This window comes from Leptonotus elevatus, chromosome 11 (genome assembly GCF_054856555.1).
Source record: "Leptonotus elevatus isolate MCC_2025b chromosome 11, RoL_Lele_1.0, whole genome shotgun sequence".
NCBI lineage: Eukaryota > Metazoa > Chordata > Actinopteri > Syngnathiformes > Syngnathidae > Leptonotus > Leptonotus elevatus.
The window spans coordinates 7,265,278-7,285,055 of record NC_141249.1 but is presented as its reverse complement, the minus strand read 5'-3'; the positions used below and the strand labels follow the sequence as shown (position 1 = coordinate 7,285,055).

Sequence of the window (19,778 nt, the reverse complement as noted above, 5' to 3'; positions counted from 1 at the left end):
CCTGCACAGATCGCCCCACAGATGTTCGATCGGATTCTGGCTTGGCCATTCCAAAACCTTAATCTTCCTCTTGGTAGAGTTATTCTTTTGTTCAATTGGATGAGGTTCTTCTTCACCTTCAGCATTCTAGCAGAAGCCTCAAGATTGTGTGCTGAGACTGAATGGTATTTGGAACTGTTCTTAATTATGATGATGATACATAATGGCAACTCCAGTCAAAGAAAAACATTCCCAAACTCAACACAAAATCAAGTTGTTGTTTTTTACTGATAAACTGTATAAACGGTTTTCTACTGATGCTGTCTACATGTGATGGTCATTATTTTTTACATTTTAGTGCATGTTTGTTTGTTAAAAGCTTAAATTCGGGGCAAAAACCGTCTGTGTGGCACCATCTTCAGGTTAAACACTGGGATAAACACAATTGGCTGTTTTTACTTTCCTTGGGCGAGTCTCGTACACGCCTCCATTGCAAGTTGGAGATAGTAATGTTTGTGAAAATCTTAATCGATCTTTAGGTTAGTGATTTATTAGCATCGCATTTTATTAGTTTACCTAGCATAGCTTGTCTTAGTATAGAAATTATTTAGATCAGGGTTCACCAATTCTGAGCCTTGAGGTCCGGAGTCCTGCAGGTTTTAGATGTTTCCGCCTACCAACACATCTAATATTAAAGATCAGGATCGTTATCAGGCATGCTGATGAGCTGATTATATGAATCAGGTGTGCTAGTGGGCGGAAACATATACCTGGAGGACCGGAATTGGTGAACCCTGATTTAGATAGTAATTTTCACTGCTGCTGTCAATCACAGCCAGACAACACCCAACTCTCTCTCCCCTCGCAAGCCCAATGGTCCTCCAGGCAATTTGAGCGCAGTTTTCAAATAATAGTTAGGGGTGGAGCAAAAGTCTGTTAGGGTGTTGAGTTGCACTTTAAGTATGGTGTTTTTCCAGCAGTGTTACGCTAGTGCCAACATACCTTTTACAATTATGACCAAAAGGTTTCATCAAACCAAAATAATAAAACTATATACGAGAACATATGAACTTATTTCTCAATTATTTTCCTTTTTTGCTTGCAACTCTAATCTGTTAGGATACATGTTCTCCCCATTCTCAGATGAGTAACAATAACAATAGGAAGACTTTAGATGTGCTTATTGAGCAAATGTATTGTATGTGTTAACATACCTGTCCAAGTTTGAGATAGAAGGTCTCGCTGAAGGTCTTGCGGCTGAAGTACCAGAAACGTTCATTTGAAGGATAAACTCTGACCACAGTTTCCAGCAGGAAGCGAACTGGCTCAACCACCTCGGTTACAACAAGGTCCACCGCCACCGTCATGTGGATTTGCTTATCTGTACCAGACAATAGGGGGTGAAAAGCATTGCTAAGCACTGAATATACATTCAAAACAAACTATTTTACAAACCTTATTAAAAAGCTTACATTGCTGAAGTAGTAAAACTGATCACACAAGCCATTTATGTTCTATGTTCGCGTTCCTCCTGTGTGTCTAAATGTTCTCAAATGAGTGTGTATGTGTGTTTGTGTCTACATGTGCAAACGGCTTTGACCAATCTGCCATCTCCCTGGATTTTAAACTCTCTGGGTTTCACAGTCAGCAAGTTGCCACATTTTACAATTTGATAGCTTTAATAGATTCAGTGAGGCAAGCTTTCAGCCTGGCAGACACGCTGTGCCAACCACCAGATCATACTGTGTAAATATTTCCCCATTAACTAGAAAATCCAATCATTATAAAAGCCAATGTGAAAACTTTATGGTTTGGGCAAAATTGAAATGATTAATTGCGGCACAGCAGCAGTACGGTGACTAATCACATGGCAAGAAGTTTTTGGATCTGACTTTGTTGTCTGGCTTTGGGTCATCCTGTGTTGTCATGTTCTCCCCGAGCCTGTCGGGGCTGTCTAGACACATCAGCCATGCAAATAAAGTTGGTTGAAGACTGCATTGCCTGTGAATAGCTTGTCTGTCTGTGTGCCTCCCCAACATGTACTGTATAAGGCCTTTGAGGCTGGGGGAAGAGTTTTCCTTTATTAGAAGGTAAGCAGGTCATTTGGGCAGTTTAGTTTTCTTAACTTGTTACAGAAAGTGCTTTAAAAAAAAACTCAAACTAATTATAATTGCAGATGTTTTGCATATAGAATTTTTAATAAAAATCCTGTAGTCTCACATTCTGAAGTGAATCTTTTTTCTTTTCTTTTTTATCTCCAACTGCTGCGTTTAATTGAGTTTCTCACATGAGTGAGTATCCACAGCTGCTTGTCAATGTGTTCATGCCTGTGCAGGAAAAGGTTCTGCCAAGCTTTGAAAAGCTACGGGTCAGAAGGCTTGAATGACACAAGACTAAGCTGTACATCAAATAATAACAAATGTTACATTCCAGGTCAAATCTAAGCACTGTGTACAACCCAATAACGCATGGATAATCTGTTGCACACAACCATTAAACATGACCACTACATTTTCCATTATATAATTGCAATGACAAAACTATTTCTAAAATGCTAAAGTTTCTCAAAAATATGATACAGGAAAAAAACACCATCATAGAATGTAATGTCCCACCAAGCATCCCACAATTGTTTATGACACCATAATGTGTCATCTAAACTACATAAATTCAGCAATGCTATACCTCCAGCTTTAAAGCTGCATTAATCAAGTTTGAAACTTTTTTACACACGACTGCCACTTCTGGAATAAAGTGTAAATGCAGCCTCCATGATGCTCGTGCATGAGCCGCGCAGATCTGTACGAGCACGAGCGAACAGAAACTCCTCCGGCAAGAGGCCACTATTTACAGACTAGCAAAGATGATTTAAACTTATAGAATGATAGAAAGATAATGATAAGACAATGATAGAGCAATTCTGAATAAATTGCTTGCACAGATAATCAAATTTTATACCGTGATATAGTCCAATTGCTTGCAAGGAATTTATTATTATCTAGTAATATTTTAGGCCATGATACTGTAGTTCAAATACACAATAAAGCTTAAATTCATTTGTTCCTCATAATACATCAAATCAAGCAACTAAAAATGAAGTTTATTTCAAACGTATTCTTGAAAGCATTGGAAACGTGTGTCTGTTCTGTTTATATAAACTGTTGACTGGAAAGACGCTGAAGTTGCAAACACTACTGTGACGTCTCACAAGAATGCTGCCAGCAGACGTGGTTGCCAATCTCCCCTTTTTATTTGTCTTCACACAACCGGCTAGTAGTAGCTTGTTGGCCGCGGCCGACGCCGGACAAACAAAAAACTAAACCGCGAGCCGTATTAGCACACGCCCTAACAACAACACGTAGCTGCCTACAAGTCCCTTCTCCCCTGCGAGACGTGCGATGCCTACACTAAACACTCGGACACCAGAATGCAGACAACAGAATATGCAACATGGATACACTTATGTATCAGTCATACACTGAGCATGTCCTCTAGATCACATTTACAACGCTCATAAGCAATATTAACTTTTGATTTCCACCATTTGTCATCATTATTGTTTACATCTTACTTTATTGTATAGTTGTTATCATATCTTACCTTCTCAGTAGAAAGGAAGCCAACTGTCACTGCTCCTCAATGTAAAAGCTTGCAGTTGTGTTGTTTATCCCAAGTGTCTCAGGGTGAGCACCTCTTCTATGCGTTATGGCGCAGAAGTGGGAAACTTTTCTTTTTATTTGATTTTTTTAGCATTCCAGCAATACATTCAAATCACGCAAAAAAAATTATTAAAACAAGGCGGAAGTGAAAAAAACTAAAATAATTGGAAACTCTACCCGGAGACGGGAGCGCGCATAAGGTCACATTCTTAGCGCCTAATGCCTCCATTTTCGACGCAGTTGTTGTAAACACGTTAGGGCTTGCTCTACACATCAGGTCGTTGCTTCTGCATATCGATGTGTAAAAATCAGTCATTTTAATATTTTAACTCCCTTAATGCAGCTTTAAAATTAACAAAGTGATACAGTTTTTAGTCTATACTCATTTCTCAGGAACTGTTACAGACCTCCAAAGCATAACATTATACAATTTGAACAGAGTTGTGGGCGGAAAAATCTCTGTGACAGTGGGCATGGCAGACAAACGTGGAAAGCATGACACATAATAACTGTACATCACATACATGATACAGGCAGTCATGAAAGTTTGAATCAAGAATCAAAAATGTAAAAAAAACATTAGTGTGTAATATGTTAAATGTGCGGAAAAAAATAATCAAATAATAGTCAAACCTTTCGGAGTGTCTTCATTGAGGGGCTGGAAGGCTGCAATATTGGGGTTCCATATTCCTGTGATCACATAGGACTTCCCATCAGAGGTCTTCCCCATCGACTCCTGGCCAGGTAACAGATAATAAAATATATGTTTATTTAATATCAAGTGTATGTTTATTAAACTGACTGCAATGATTTGCGTTGTCAAATACACAGTATAAAAAATATACTGTGCAGTTGTAGGAGACAGTATCATTCAATAGTCGACACCTCGTACGGTAATTAAAAGATGCAGTACATGATTCACTTGTACTCACCATGTCTAGCAGGTGCATGTCGCTATTGCTAACCTTCTGGCCTGGACTCAGAAGCATTCCAAAACACCTAGCAAGAAGACACAGGAGCTTTACACATGTTCAAATAATTAAAAAACAATTGGTATTATTCTTTTATTATTATGTATTTCTTTATCCACTATTTTAACATCACTGTGCTTTCACAGCATATCAGTTAAAGCAACGGAAGTGTCACAAACTTTCTTTTTGTTTTAACCAATGCAGTCCATCAATTTCCTTGTCCCTAACCATATCCTAATTACAGTAATGCATTAAATCAATCTCAAACAGCATTTTATCCTCATGAGTTGCAATGTCCATAAGGTACAGTAATGTAGTTCTAGTTTGGGGTGCCATCCAGTGGTTAGCATGGGAATATGTCAAATTTGCATAACATCTCAGAGACAGTTTTGAATACAAAGCTCAATTCAAGCATATTGATCAATGACTTTCAAGTTGGATTCACAGTAAACAAGTAATATCCATAGATAACAGTAGAGATGTTTTTGGACTATGCCGAGGGATACACTAATAATACATACAGTGTACTGTACAAGATGCAAACAAAAAGGCAAATACAAACGTCCACTGGATGAGAAAATAAAAGTGCAGGTGTCTACTGGTGGGGAAATTGGAGGTAAGTGACTGGGAAGGCAAACTAAGGGGGGTGAAGATGACCTAGTTCTTTGGTTGCATGCAGGCTCAGTGTATGAGTGCAATAAAGAGGGCTGCGGGAAGTTGCGGGAATTGGTTCAAGCACACAGAACAGTATTCTGTTGTGGAATTATATTATTTTTGGCGATGCGCTTTAAAACAACTTAAGTTATCTGTTTTATTGTTATTCATACATAGAACCACCCAAGGACAGGAAATTGATCACAGATTCTTCCATGAGAGGTTGCCAGGCTTTGGTCAAGCATAATTCATTTTGATAGGGAGGCAAGCATACAGTTGTTCTTAAATCGCTGACATTTGACGAGACATAAAACAAAACCGTTGCCTCCCATTATTTTCACTAGAGGCTTTTCACCTACACCTAAAAATTGGTATCAGCTCATTTGTTTGTCCTAACATTTAAATCAAGGACAGAGATTGCCAAACTGATTTGGGCTATCACTGTAAAATACACAGGTGCATACTATTCTCGAGAAATTGCGGTAATTGCCACGCCTATTACCTTTCAAGTGAAGCTGACACATTGGTTTTATAAGGCTGCCTCTCACCTCTCAATGACGAGCTCTTTGTTGCTAATTTGCTGTACTGTAATCACAACTTTCTTCTGAACACTCTGCCGCAGCTTGTAGTACAATTTGTCTCTGTCCTTGGGGACTGGACTGTGAAGAAAAAGAGAGCGAAAGACCAGATTATTAAACATAAACCTACAACCTCCTGTCACACAGTATTGCATTTTGCAGTAAAGGCAAGTCAGGCATGAGAAGAGGACAGATGAAAGTACAAAATGCAAATGAATCTCCCACTATAAAAATGGAGTTGCAACAAAAGACAATGTTTTTCCTTTTCTGCCTTCCTGCATATAAACAAGAAACAATGTCATTTCTTTACCAATAGCAATATTGTAAAAATGATTATGCTGAATCATCAAAAGCTAATGATTTAATCACATCAAATGCTACTAAGTGCAAGTCTGTATTTATGTTTATACTTGACATATACCTAAAATTTCCCTTGCCGTCATCTTCCTTAATCTCCAGAGAGACAGTAAAAATAAAGAGGTCACTGTCAAGAGGACTCAGCAGTGGCGTGTCTCTGATATCGGTCGGACGCGAAGAGCGGCGGAAGGCTGTGGAGAAGCTGTACAAGATTCGACTGACCTACATGAAAAAGGGTAAGAGAAGATCACAAGTAAATTAACATTATTTGGACACAACTATATGAGCATGAGAGGAACAGGTGAGGTAGTGAGGTAGACAAAGTGCTTTGCAAAGACTAAGAGTGATGAAGAAGACAAAGCAGCGGGTATAAAAAAATGGGACAAAGAATGGAGAGTAAAAAGCATTATCAAGTAGTTGGAGATGAGAATGCCAATTTGTGAAATATGTGGTTATAACATACAAAATAGCACAAGAGCAAATGAGATGCCAATTGAGAGAAACAGGGCCATCTGCTGGTTTAATAGTGTACCTGCAGTAGGACTGTAATACAAATACTTAAAATGTGAAACATCATCACCAATAATTCGGTTGCTTTGCAAATTGGTTAAAACTGGCTTTGGCAAAGGCATACATAATAACAATAACAATGTGTTTACTGACATTCACTATAGATTATAAAATTAATATTGTAAATGTTGTTTGTGCTCTGCAATTTGTTGGCGGGCAGCTCAGGGTATACCCTGCCTGCCTCTAGATGGATATTCGAGGACCTTTATCCTTTATACGCTTGTTGTCATGTAGTCATCTGTCTTACCGCTTGGACTAAGTGGGTTTGTCACCAAAATAAATGCAGCTGGCACTCAAGGTGAACCTCTTGTATGAAAGATGCATGTTTCGTTAAGGGATCAAATCAGTGCATGGCTGCCGTGTGTGTAATTCAAACATACCGCCTCTTTGATGTGGCAGGAGAAGACGTGAATTTGGAAATCTTCAGAGCTCCGATAACTCTCAGTGAAGCAAAAGCAGTCGCTTTCCACAGAACCGTCCCGTCCACGAGCACAAAACAAAACTTTGTAAATGGGGAAGGAACAAATCTCTGTACCCGATGCCTGGTCCACAACCCTGCAGAAAGTTATTAAGAGATTAATTTACACAGAAGACTTACAGGAGTGAAATGATCTCAGTAAGGTTGAATATACTCAGTGTAGTAAAATGCATACAAGTGACAGGGCATACAACAACAACAAAACACAAACAGATGTGGAAGCTGATTAACTCAGCAGCCTCACCCAGATCCATCTTCCGGGAGTAGTAGATGTAAATAGATTAAATAAGCACACACACTTTGATTTCCTGTATCAAACCAGAGACGAATTGTAATGGCTGACTTTGAATCTTGAAATACCGTGTCTGAAAGGCACGTGCAGAACAGCAGCACTGCTGTATATAACGATGACTGCAGTGTGGCGGATAGGATGCGCAGAAAAAATGAGAGGCAACAGGGACAAGACTCAGGAGTTCATTTCTGCTCATGCAACCATTTTTCATATGCCATAAAAAAAGCGTTAACTCACTGATTAATCACAAAAAAAGATCGCATTAATCATGTGCATTCATCATGTACTAACGCAGATTAATGACACTATTAATTTTTACCGCAGATGATCTTTCAACTTGACAGCGGATGGTTAGGTTAAAGGTAGCACAGGTTGTGTTTGTGCAATATCTACATGCATCAAAGTAAAGAATTAAGTAAATGTATGCGTATGACATTCAGAATATTTGTTCATGTCAAACTACTGGGGTATTTTTTTTTTCATTTTAAATTATGCAAGTCATTAACTGATTAGAAAAAGAGGAGGATGAGAGTGTGCAGTGGATTTAAAAAAAGTTGAAGACCGTTCATTAACACATAACAGTTGCTTTTTTTAAATAAAATGTTGATAAAAAAGTATTTTCAATTAAGTGATTAATCATAATTAATCAAAATTCTAAAATGTGATTAATCTGATTGAAAAAATTTATCATTTGACAGCTCTGAAAATTAAATAAGTAAAAGCTTAATTACCACACACCACCGCATTCATATATCCAAAACAGACCTCCTAATTTGGATTAGCACCAAACTGCACACCTTTAATGCATATACTGTACATATTGCTTCTGTCATTAAGATGAACTTATCTGAATATAAAAGCATACTCAAATGCTCCTTAATGTTGACAAACATAAATCAAAAACAATCTGGTGTCTTCCTTTATCTATGCCACACTCTACAGAAATCCATTACCTATTTTATTTCCTGCTAACTAGAAAATAAAAATTAACAGTAGAAACAAAACTTCCTTGGCGGAGGTCATGTGGAGGTTGAAGTTTTTGTGATTTGAGTTGTTTTTCTTTCACAAAATGCCTTACCTCACAGAGCCTTCTGGTCCACAGGGTACATGCAAGGTGATGGGAATGGGAATGGCGCTCTCAGCCCGCAAGGTAGTCATCGCCTTCTGTGCTTCAGCTTCATTACGAGGTGCTTTGACCCAAGTGCAGCCCAAGTAGGACAGCTTGTTGAATTGCACACTGTCTTCCTCTTGGCTTGTGGGGCTGGCCGGTGCTGGACAAGGTGACGATACCTCTGGCGGTGGACATAAAAGCTGAGTTTGATTATTGTTTTTACATTCAATGTCTGGTATCAGTTTATTCAGCCCACACTCGAACCAATTGCCAAATGTGAGTTCAATTTACAAATGACTACTTTGGGGCCGTGATGCCATCGCAATATTATGTGAACCAAGTATGTGAACTCCCGGTTTTCTATCTCAACAAAACACTTGTGCACTCATGAAGAAAGAGCAGACAACGGGTGAGCCCAAATGGCAAAAATGTAAAGATGAAAACAAAAGAGAGAATGGCACAGAGTCGTTCTTTCAAGCTTCACAAACAGGAAGCAGAACAATGAGCACAGCAGAAGAACATCCACTGCTGACTGGCTTTTATTTGACATTACTCTTACCATTTCCTCTCGGTTTACTCAGCAGTAGGGAAGCAGCAGCGCTAATGGTGCTGTTGTTTGCGTATCTGAAGCCATGACAGTCGTGCAACAACCGACCACAAACACCTGCAGCTAAACACTACCTGGTGGTTGGAGCTCCGGGACTCGGACTTCTGGGTTGCTGTGCTTCTCCATTTTTTCCACGTTACTCTTCTCCACCTTCACATCATCATCATCATCGTCATCATCATCATCATCATCCAGCACCTCCTCCATTGCTTTCTCCAGCTGCTCACTTCCGTTCCAAGACATCTGGCAAAAGAAGGACCGTGAATATCAAAGAAAAGGGAGGAGAAAACAGAGCATGCAGAAGAGCAGGGTGCTTCCTGTATTGTGTGAATGTTTACTTTTTATGTTGCTACTATGGCCGTGTCAACATGAACACAATAGTTTTTTTTAAGAAGAGTATTTTTATTTGGTTTTAGCCTTTCATCTACACACAAAACGTCCACCTCTGGCCCCGCTCAAAAGCAACCTTAATGAGGACAAGCAGTATAGATAGATGGCTTTACTGAAAATACATTCAGGTCACTGAAAACAGACATTTGGAAAAACGATGCCATCATCATACGCAATTTGATTGAATTGTTTATTACCGAATTTCAAATTGAAGTGTGTTTTCAGAGAATAACAAATTATTGATCAATCCAAAGTGCAAATTCCAAATGTATCCACTGTGGGACAAATAAATGCTCACTTAACTTATAACTGTATTCAGTCATGGCCTCTTTTCCTCAATTTGTTATTTATTATGCTGCATTTATTATTTTTCCTGCAACTTTCAGGTTAACGGCCAAAGAGGAGAACGTTAAAAAAGCTCAAATTTAAATTACACAGAATAAATAAATAAATAAGCCCATTGTTGATGTCTTTGGTTAAATATAAAGTAAAATAAAAATCAAGACGGGGTTGACATGGTGTTTTACCTGCTCCATTTTGCCAAAGTGAAACAATGAATGCAGTCAGCAACATCCACTATGTTTGCCAAAAGCTTATTTTTTAGAAATCTAATTAATGTGGTCGAGACGATCATGGATTGATTAGTTAGTATATATATGCCTGGTGAGATGTATTTCTGACCTTGAGCTTGGGTTTTCCCTCAGAGCCTTGAGGTGACTCGGAAGCACCAGGCTGTACCAAAACAAACTCCTCACTGGTGACGGTGGCCACTGACTCTGTGGAACTGCTGACTTTGTGCAGAGAAGAGTTGTCATCCATGGCTGATTCTTCTTCTCATGAAGCGCAGGGGAGACCAGACTTGAATTTCTCCCCTTTTCTCCACAACTCAGCCAGTTCTGGGTACAAAATAAGGTTGCGTTACAACTAAAAATTGATTTATGTTGACTGTTAAAAAAGAAGCCTTTAAAAAAACAAAAACAATTATGGGTCTATACATGTGGCACTTTTCAAATGAAATGTCGTATAACCAACTAAACAAACCAAGTTAAAGTATAAAAGCAGAAAAAATATTACAGTATGAAAAAAAAAGCATTCATGTTGGTTCGTTGTATGCGTAAGACTTATAGTTAGCATTACAGATGTGCCAAAATTCGATTCTCATTTAGTACGATTCAGAATCGATTTTAAATGTCCCAAAATCGAGTTTATTTAAATTATTTTATACTGTATTGCCCTTGTTTGCGTGTGCCTTTATTGGGCGCGCTGTTCATGTTGTACACGGTTTGGCCACTTGGGGGCAGTGTGGTTCCACGTAGTCTGATACACTGTTAAGTTGTAGCCACATTAGAGAGTAGAAGGAAAAAGTCACAACCAAGTTATTCCAATAAAAGTTGTTGTTGTTTTTTTGCAGCGTAGGAAGAGCATATGCCGGTGAGTAATGTTAACATGCTTGTCTGTATACATTCCTGAAGCGTTTGGTATGAATAGCCGTTCTTTTGAGTGATAAGAGTGCCGTGAGTAGCGCGCTAATTAGCATTAGCGAGTCAGACTGGAGTAGATCATGACGATTCTTACTTTGCACATCTATAAATTGAAGCAGAAATCATTGTCAATCAAATCATTTTGAATCAAAAACATTTCTGAATCGAATCGGAGACCCAAAAATCGGAATCAAATCGAATTGTGAGACAGTCAAAGGTTCCCACCCCTAGTTAGCATCTTCAGTTAGTCAGACATGCATCATAGCTTTCGTATTGATTAACAGTGTGGAGTGGTATGACGAATATAGTGGGCAAAATATTGTGATAATATACATGTCCTGTAGTTACACTGTGATATACTGTACACCCATAAGGTGTAGACTTGTTTTAAACACAATGGCTACATTCCTAAGAGTACAAAAATACATCCACAGATCTTGTGATCCTACTATCTGTCTATCTATCGAAATTACATTTTGTTTATGTGTTTATTTGTTTCATCATTCTCTGAAAAGCTTTACTCAAATTAAGTCAGTTACAGTGTATTGCAAAAAAAAAAAAAAAAAAAGACGCTTTCATGCATTCCAGACACATGATTTCATTTACGCACAGCATGACGATTGATATTCAGACATTCACAAACATAAACGAGACACACACAAGAACAGCAAGTGAATCATGTGCTCCAATCATACTTATTGAATTATAGCAAGTAGCATGAACAAGCCAGGCAGATAATAATGGGTCACTTACTGAAGCGATGGGCATGGAGAATCTAACCAGATGACAAACAGATAGCAACAGCAAATGTTGGGAAAGTGTCAGCCAACTACAGTAGTTACAGTACATAATAATATATTAGCTCAAATACACAAGTATGTCACACTTGACATACTTTATGACACCAATATAGTGCAGACTCAGCATTTCATGTTACATCGCTGGTATAATGGCTATATTTATTGTTGGTAGTCCAATAATGGCATCCTGCGTGTAACGCATACAAATAACAATAACCCCATTTCTACTAAGCAGGACACTTCTACTCAGTTTAATGCAGTCACAAATTGCAAAGTGTATTCCAAACAATTGCTCCATTTAGAACATGCTAAGAAATGAAATCGTATCCACTATCTCCCAGTGGTACTCTTTCTTTAATCCATAACTGTGTTGTCAGCAATGCAGTATTATGACGATGTCACTATTTGCAGACCTAAAGCAGTCATCATCCTCTCTAGACACTGCATTGGAGTTTTACCAAACAAAACTGAACTGAACTTCCTGGTAGAAAACGTCTAAATTAGCACCCGGTTATTACAAGCCTTAGTCTGCTCTGCCAGACAACATTGCAACCCAACTATCACTGACTAAGTGGAAACACTGTGTAGTACTAAGTGATTTGAAGCTAGGCAGTTGCCCAAGAGCAAAATACTGTATACTGAACGAATAGGCTGCATTACGTCAGAGAGGGTGTGTGTGTCTGCGCCTGTGGGCTGCATTATCCAGATGGTTTGTGGCTGACAATACATAAACAGTGACAATCCCACCTCTGAAGTTCATACACATGGACACTTGATAGATAGATCCATCCATCCATTTTCTATAGCACTTCCCTCATGATGCTTGCAGGGATGCTGGAGCCTATCACAGCTGACTTTAGACAAGAGGGTGTGGGCCACCGAACCTTATGAGAAACATCCACACATTGATCTTTTTTTTTTTTTTAACTGCATATCCTGTAGAAGGTGACAGGGTGATGAATATAAGAAGTGAAAACTGCTATGTGACACATGAACTATATTTAAAAACAAAAAGCACTCACGCCTCACAGATGACAGTAGTCTATTTACAGTAGATGAATGACTACCAACATACAGTACCGGTAAATGGACGACATTGTTGTGACAACCTGTATTGGGCACTGAGGCGAAACCACAAAATATGCCACAAGCACAACCAGATACAGTACCAGGCAGGTCAGCAAATAACAGCGCAAAGTTAAATGCATGATAATTGCAATGTGCACCTTCTTTTCAAATCATAAACATACAAAATCAATCAGTTTCTCTGTGTTATTAGTGTAAAGTAAGCGTCAAAAACTTTTCAACGTTTTTAAGTGTTGCCAAATATGATTTTACAATTCTAACATGTAGTCTAGGTGAATTATACATAATGGAAAAATCATCCATCCATCAATCCAGTCACTGTAGTGCTTATTCTCATTTGATACTAATTTCAGGATAAAAAGACGTGAGAAATGTTATTTTCAAATTTTCACATTTAAAACAAAGTTTTCTGCCAAGTTAACTGGTATTCTGTTATTGCAACTTTCTTTTTGTCTGGACTTAACTTCAGTGTCGTCGTCGTCGTCGTCGTCATCATCATCATCATCATCATCATCATCATCATCATCATCATCATCATCATCATCATCATCATCATCATCATCATCATCATCATCATCATCATCATCATCATCATCATCATCATCATCATCATTAGCATCATCATCAGTAGCTAGCAGTACAATTAGAAGATGCAATCAAACTTGGAAATGAAGAGCACTCAGCACAAATCAATCGGGGGAGGCTCTTCAAGTTAACAATACAGGCAATTAGCGAGCCTGAAGCTACCTTCTCTGAACTTCTCCTCGGCGCGAGAATGCCGGATGTAGACCCGTGTAAAAGCTGGCGAGCTGCAGATGTGCAGCATTCCGTGAAGACAGGTGAGTGCAGGCAAATCAGGAAGTTGCAAGCAGTGGCAAGCAGGCTACTTCATGCTAGCTTACGTCCATGCTAACGCCAGCCAGCTCGAAGTCCAAAACATTGGCTGCTTTTTTTGGAGGGGCGACATACAACACAGCAACACCCAAACCGACCTCCAGAAGAGAATAAATAAGGAATTCTAATTGTCTATTGTGTGACAACGTCCCACAGTGAGTGAAATAAGCGCATTTGTTGCCAAACAAGCTGTCAACTTACTTGCTTGAAGCGATGAGGAGTTCCCTGCTAGCTGTCAAGAGTTCAGCGAAGATCGTATGTGTAAACTGGATGGATCACTCGATGCGCTAACTGCACGCTTCCGTGTGTAGAGATCACGTGCTGCCACGCATGCGCGCTTTTTGACGTCACATTTTAAATGTGCACAGCATTAATAAAATAATAATACAACATTTAGAAAATATTTTCTAGTTTGTTTAATTGGAGTCTGTCATTTAAAAAAATAAATATTTTAGGGTTGTCATATAAATTGAACTAGAATGTCAGAGTGTTTGTATACATATTTTTGTAGTTTTTTTATTTGTTTTATTGACAAGATTTGTGACAGAATTGTTGATTTGTGTTCTGTCAATAAAAAATATATAAAAAATAAAATAAAATTATAATACGTTCTCCGAATTCACTATTTAATAAGGTTATGAACGAGAATTATTTTAGCTTGATGTAATCTATTATTTGATTAGATAAATAAAAAGTTACAAGTTACACACTGTTAAAATATGTTTGCAAAATGTGTAAAACAGTTTAATAATTCATTCTCATTCATGCTGATTCCAATTAATTTAATTAGACCAGACATCCTACAAAAAACATGAAAAATGTGTTTATTTTATAATCTAAAATAAATCAATAATATTAATGAATTTTAAAAAATGAATAAATACAGTATAATTGTTAAATTTTGGGGAGAAATGGCTAAAATAATGAAACATTATTACAGGACTCTTTGCATGTATAAATATATAAATAAATTATATAAATGCACAGTGGGCTGGATAAAATAACATGTTTTTTGGCCAGCCCTGACATATTGTATTGTATATTGCAACTAATACTGTAGTAAAATCAATTCAGGGTAATTTCATCACTAACGCTCAGACTACTCATCAGAACAGTTGATTTTTGTGGGTTTGAAAATAAGCACACACTTCCATTCCAAGCAATTACAAATCTTTATTTGTCAAAATGTATAACTGTCAAATATTACTGATCTTATGCATTTCTGGATCAAGATTTGAAAATATTTTTCATTTTGTTTAACTAGTAGCTACTGAAATAATTTAGTAGGTAATACAGTAAGTGATGACATCTTAATAGACTCTTTATATAAATGTTTGTCCTGATATATTGTATTGATTTTATAAACACAACACATTTCACGTTGATTTGAGTAATAACTTTATACCAGTGTCCTGTACACTATTTGCCCTTGATCATACAAATAAAATAAAATAAAACAAAAATAGTTTTTTTTTTGTGTGTATATGGCTGGAAAAAGTATGCAAAAATAAAGTGTAATTTTCTGCTGAAAATAATGGAAAATGCTGTGGATTCTGAGAAAAATGTGTTACAAAAAATTGTATACAGTACTTGGGACTATCACAGAAACATTGTTGGTCACAAACAATGACTTATGGCATCTAAAAAGTGAAGAGAAAAAACACTATTCATTTTAATGATTCAACAATGAGAGGAAAAAAAAAGTTAATTGCTCTCTCCCCATCAAAACACACAAATACACATGCACATGACAAGCACGTGTCCATCTGAAACACAAATGAGTCATATCTCTGCTGTAAAAAACATTTGCATCAATGTCAGTAAAAGACTAATGGCATGTGGGTCGATATATCCTGCAACATCCAGCAGAAAATGCACACCACACAGTCAGAGAGTAACGTTTCATGTATGTGGTCTAACTACTGTATGTGGTTGCTGCCTCCACTTATGTTGTCCTATAAAACCACAACTGATAAAAGATACTTCAATTGTCTTTAAAATACACGCATAAAGACACAAAATGGAAGCTCAGTGAGTGACCAAGCAAACCAGCGGGCTTTAAACGACCAGTGAGCCACTCCTATTTGCTAAGTGTACCTCACATCCTCATGATGATCTGCCAAAAAGGTTAGAGGATGAAATCAAATTTGCTGAAGTGAGACTGAAATGCATTTCTAAACATCTTGCATAGAGACAAAACCTCCTTTAAACTTGAGCATGCACTAATAAGATCCAGAATTTTATAACTGCCTCTCACACTTGTTTTGGGCAGTCGTGTAAACACTAATTTAGGTCAGATAGCCCTCGGTCTATAAAGTCATAACAGTCAAATGACAGTGTAGCTTACAAACATACACTGCACATACACCCACAAAAAAAAGGTCACCGAAATGAGTACAGTAAATAAATCCACCACGATAAAGCCTCCTATAACAGCTTTGTGTTCAGCGCTTCGTTGCAGTGTCACACATCTGTGCTGATGGCTCGAGTGTTGGTGTAGAAATCGGGCGCTCTGCTCCGTGGAGCCTCCCTCAGCAGGGGTCCCTGCACGGCGGGCAGCGGCATGGCCAGCGCCTGGTTCTCGTAGTGCGTGGGCATGTAAGTGATGCGCTCGCCTCCGTTGCGCATCTCATCGGCGCTTCGGATGAAGAAGGGGGAGTCATACGGGGAGCAGGTGGGGCAGTAGCGGCGACGCCCCGCTGTGGCTTTCCTGGGTTTGGAGGATGCGGCTGGTTCGGGGGGTGAAAGTGACAGCGGCGTGCCGATGGTCCCAGCCGGGCCGGAGACGCTGCAGGTTTTGCATTCAAAGTGTTGCAGAGAGTTGGAGCCGCTGTCAGAGCCATTCTTCTTACAGCAGTAGTACTGAACACAAATCATACAAAAACACATAACAGCATAGACATTTCAAAAATTCTTTGTGAAGTCTGAATTGTTACTACTAGAAGTGTATCCTCTCGAGGTGACATTCAAAAAGCTTTACAAAGTGATTTCTTAAACTTTACAAGCATTTAGATTTAGAATCATGAAATCATTTGGAGTTTTATGTAAGCCGTACTGTACCTGCTAAATCTAATGTGATCAAATATAAGATGCATTGATATCTTTATTGCAACTTTTCAGTAAAATGTTAATTATGTTGACTGTATTTTCAGTGTAGAGCAGCACTACAATATTCTGAGACCATTTTCAACTTATTAATAAAAAGGTTACAAATCATTAACAGGGGCGTAGTTAATCATTTGGGGGCCTAAGGCAAACCCAGGCAGGGTGCAGGGCTGTATGAATTGAATTGAGAATGACACCTAACTGAGGTGGCAAACAGGAAGGACATTTGCAATTCAAATTCGAATTACAGGCAGTGGAATTGAAATTCCATGAAATTCTCAATGCAAAACTAAAGTGCATTTAACAATAAAATTAAAAAGTATATAAGCCTATTTGCAACAAGAATTTCATACAAATATAATTGTAAAGTCACACAAGTACATGTACACAATACTTAATTATAATGTGTAGTAATTCTGTTTTTTTAATTAATATTACAAGCCTAGTCAGATCAATTAGATCATTAAAATTGTAAAAACTTTTCAATTGTTTGATTTGATGGTAGAACAGCACGTAATTTCCCAGAATACCTTGTTTCGTCCAAGTATTGTTCGGAGCACACGAGTGAAATACATCCCATTCTCACTGGTATGTGATGATGTATTGAATTCAATTCCACGTCTTGTAAATCAAATTGAAATTCAATTCAACATCCTGTGGAGTGGGGTCAATTCAAATTCATCCATTGCATTGGATTCTGAATTTTGCACAGCCTTGCCAAGCCAAACATTTACCTCCATAGACTTGTAATATTCATGTTCATTATCAATAAAACACGTTAACCTGAGAAAATTGACAATTTTTTGAGCTAGACAGTCCTTCAAAACCTCCTTGAGGATCATTATCTAACGAGGAAGTCGCCTCACGGTTAAGAGGGAGAGCAGTTCAAACTATCATGATAGATTAAGCATTGAGCATAAAGAAAAGTTAATTAGCTTGTATGAACTCAGGCAACGACCTGTGTTTTCTTAATGGTAATTACACACCTAACATTTTGTGTGCTCGTGTACTTAAGGTTATGGGACATGTTGTGTTGTAAGGAAGCGCGGAACTGGAGTTTTTGACTGGGCTATGTCGTTCAAACGTATGTGAGAACGTATTGATGAAGTTTTTTTAATGCTTTGGTAAAATGTAAAAAAAAAAAAGAAGAAAATTCCCATAATGCCACAGGGTATTGACATGCGCATGCACAATTGTGCACCACGATGCACAAAACAACATTTAATATTCGCAGCATTTTCTATAAACTCTGTTTAATTTACACCGGCGGTAAGATTTGTCTTGTCTTGTGAAGTAGCTGTAGTGCACAATTACGCATGCGCAAGTCAATACCCCGTGGTATCATGGGAAATAATGTAACGTTGTTAGCATTTAGCCTACGTTTTACCAATACGTTTGAACGACTTCCTCGTCAAGTTCGAATGACATAGCCCATTAAAAAATGTTTATTCCACATTGGCAGTTCCACACTTCCATAGCATTGGCATACAAATACACTCAAAAAAACGATGTGGTGTACCTGGAGTCTACAGTAACAGAGCACAGCTATGATACACAGAAGTATCACTGTGGCCAGTATTCCTCCAGTTATGACAACAGTTCCAGCTGTCATCCGACCAGCTCTCCATCAAACTCTGACAAAGGTACAAGGAATGACAACATCAAGTTTACAAGAGATTGCGCAATCACACATGCTTATTGCATTAATTATTGCTTTCCAAAGCTGTTTATATTTCTCATTTGCTCGTTTCAGTTACAACTGCAAGTTATGATGAGCACATCTACCTCACAGTTTCTGGGTTAAAATCTTGGCTTGGGTCTTCCTGTGTGGATTGTGCATGTTCTCCTGAGCGTGTGTGGGTTTTCTGAACAGCACTCTGGCATCCGTCCACATTCCAAAAACATGCATGTCAGATTATTTGAAGAGTGTAAATTGCCCAAAGGTGTGAATGTGAATGCCTGCCTAGTTGTAGGCTCCTTCTCACCTGCAACCCCAAAGAGCAAAAGCCATATAGAAAATGGACGGATGGATCTATATATAGATGGTATCCTGTTTATATATTATTTAACCATGTACCGTTTGCAATTCACATCTGCACTTATACCATGCATTATTCAGGTACAGTTGCAGCATACACTTCTCCTCTCATTCTCTCCGATATATCTGCATAGATAGTGGACATTTGATATATCTATTGTCTGATATTATTCTTAACACCGCTACCAGGTGCACCAGCAGGGATTTGTGGATTTGGTGTTAGGGGATCAGTTTGTGCCCTACCACTTCAATGGTGCAAGTTAAAATTATTATTCATATTTATCATGTTTTAATAATATTTTTTAAATAATCAAAAATTATTCTATTGTTTTATTTAGATCTTACATCCCACCATTGATTGTATGCATTTTATTTTTTAATCAAATATGTATATAAAAAACAATAATTAAAAAATGTTAATACATTTTTTAAATTAAAATATAATTGTATACAATTGTTTAATGTTCTGTATGTTATGGCCACCGGGAATTTGTGGATTTGGTAGTTGGGGATCAGTTTGTGCCCTACCACTTCAATGGTGCAAGTTAAAAATATTATTCATATTTATCATGTTTTAATAATATTTTATTGCTGGAAAACAATAATAAAGACTTATTCTATTGTTTTATTTAGATCTTGCATTCCACCATTGATTGTATGCATTTTATTTTTTAATCAAATATGTATATAAAAAAAACAATAATAAAAAATATATATATTAAAATTAT

General features: G+C 37.8%; 2 protein-coding genes across 9 annotated transcripts in view; both read right to left on the bottom strand.

The window, feature by feature from the left end:
* The window catches only part of rabgap1l (RAB GTPase activating protein 1-like), a 90,247-nt gene extending 76,043 nt beyond the window's left edge, over nucleotides 1–14,204 (bottom strand). Inside the window, exons 1-10 of one of the 2 annotated variants that reach the window (XM_086089046.1) lie at nucleotides 14,109–14,204; nucleotides 10,328–10,542; nucleotides 9,331–9,499; nucleotides 8,617–8,830; nucleotides 7,149–7,323; nucleotides 6,263–6,420; nucleotides 5,812–5,922; nucleotides 4,571–4,637; nucleotides 4,272–4,374; nucleotides 1,194–1,360 (exon numbers count right to left, since the gene is read on the bottom strand). In XM_086089046.1, coding sequence (XP_085945172.1) covers nucleotides 1,194–1,360; nucleotides 4,272–4,374; nucleotides 4,571–4,637; nucleotides 5,812–5,922; nucleotides 6,263–6,420; nucleotides 7,149–7,323; nucleotides 8,617–8,830; nucleotides 9,331–9,499; nucleotides 10,328–10,465 — 1,302 coding nt within the window. In that variant the 5' untranslated portion in view covers nucleotides 10,466–10,542; nucleotides 14,109–14,204. Of the gene's footprint in view, nucleotides 1–1,193; nucleotides 1,361–4,271; nucleotides 4,375–4,570; nucleotides 4,638–5,811; nucleotides 5,923–6,262; nucleotides 6,421–7,148; nucleotides 7,324–8,616; nucleotides 8,831–9,330; nucleotides 9,500–10,327; nucleotides 10,543–11,880; nucleotides 11,903–14,108 lie in introns of those variants that run through there. The other variant, XM_086089047.1, reaches the window with a different exon arrangement.
* Nucleotides 14,205–15,107: 903 nt separating this feature from the next.
* Nucleotides 15,108–19,778, bottom strand: part of LOC147165661 (protein FAM163A-like) — a 28,540-nt gene continuing 23,869 nt past the window's right edge. For 6 of the 7 annotated variants that reach the window (XM_086088213.1, XM_086088210.1, XM_086088211.1 and 3 more), the window contains 2 exons: nucleotides 18,532–18,646; nucleotides 15,108–16,769 (listed from right to left, as the gene is read on the bottom strand). In XM_086088213.1, the coding sequence (XP_085944339.1) occupies nucleotides 16,371–16,769; nucleotides 18,532–18,624 (492 nt within the window). In that variant the 5' untranslated portion in view covers nucleotides 18,625–18,646 and the 3' untranslated portion in view covers nucleotides 15,108–16,370. Of the gene's footprint in view, nucleotides 16,770–18,531; nucleotides 18,647–18,797; nucleotides 18,998–19,778 lie in introns of all 7 variants that reach the window. The other variant, XM_086088216.1, reaches the window with a different exon arrangement.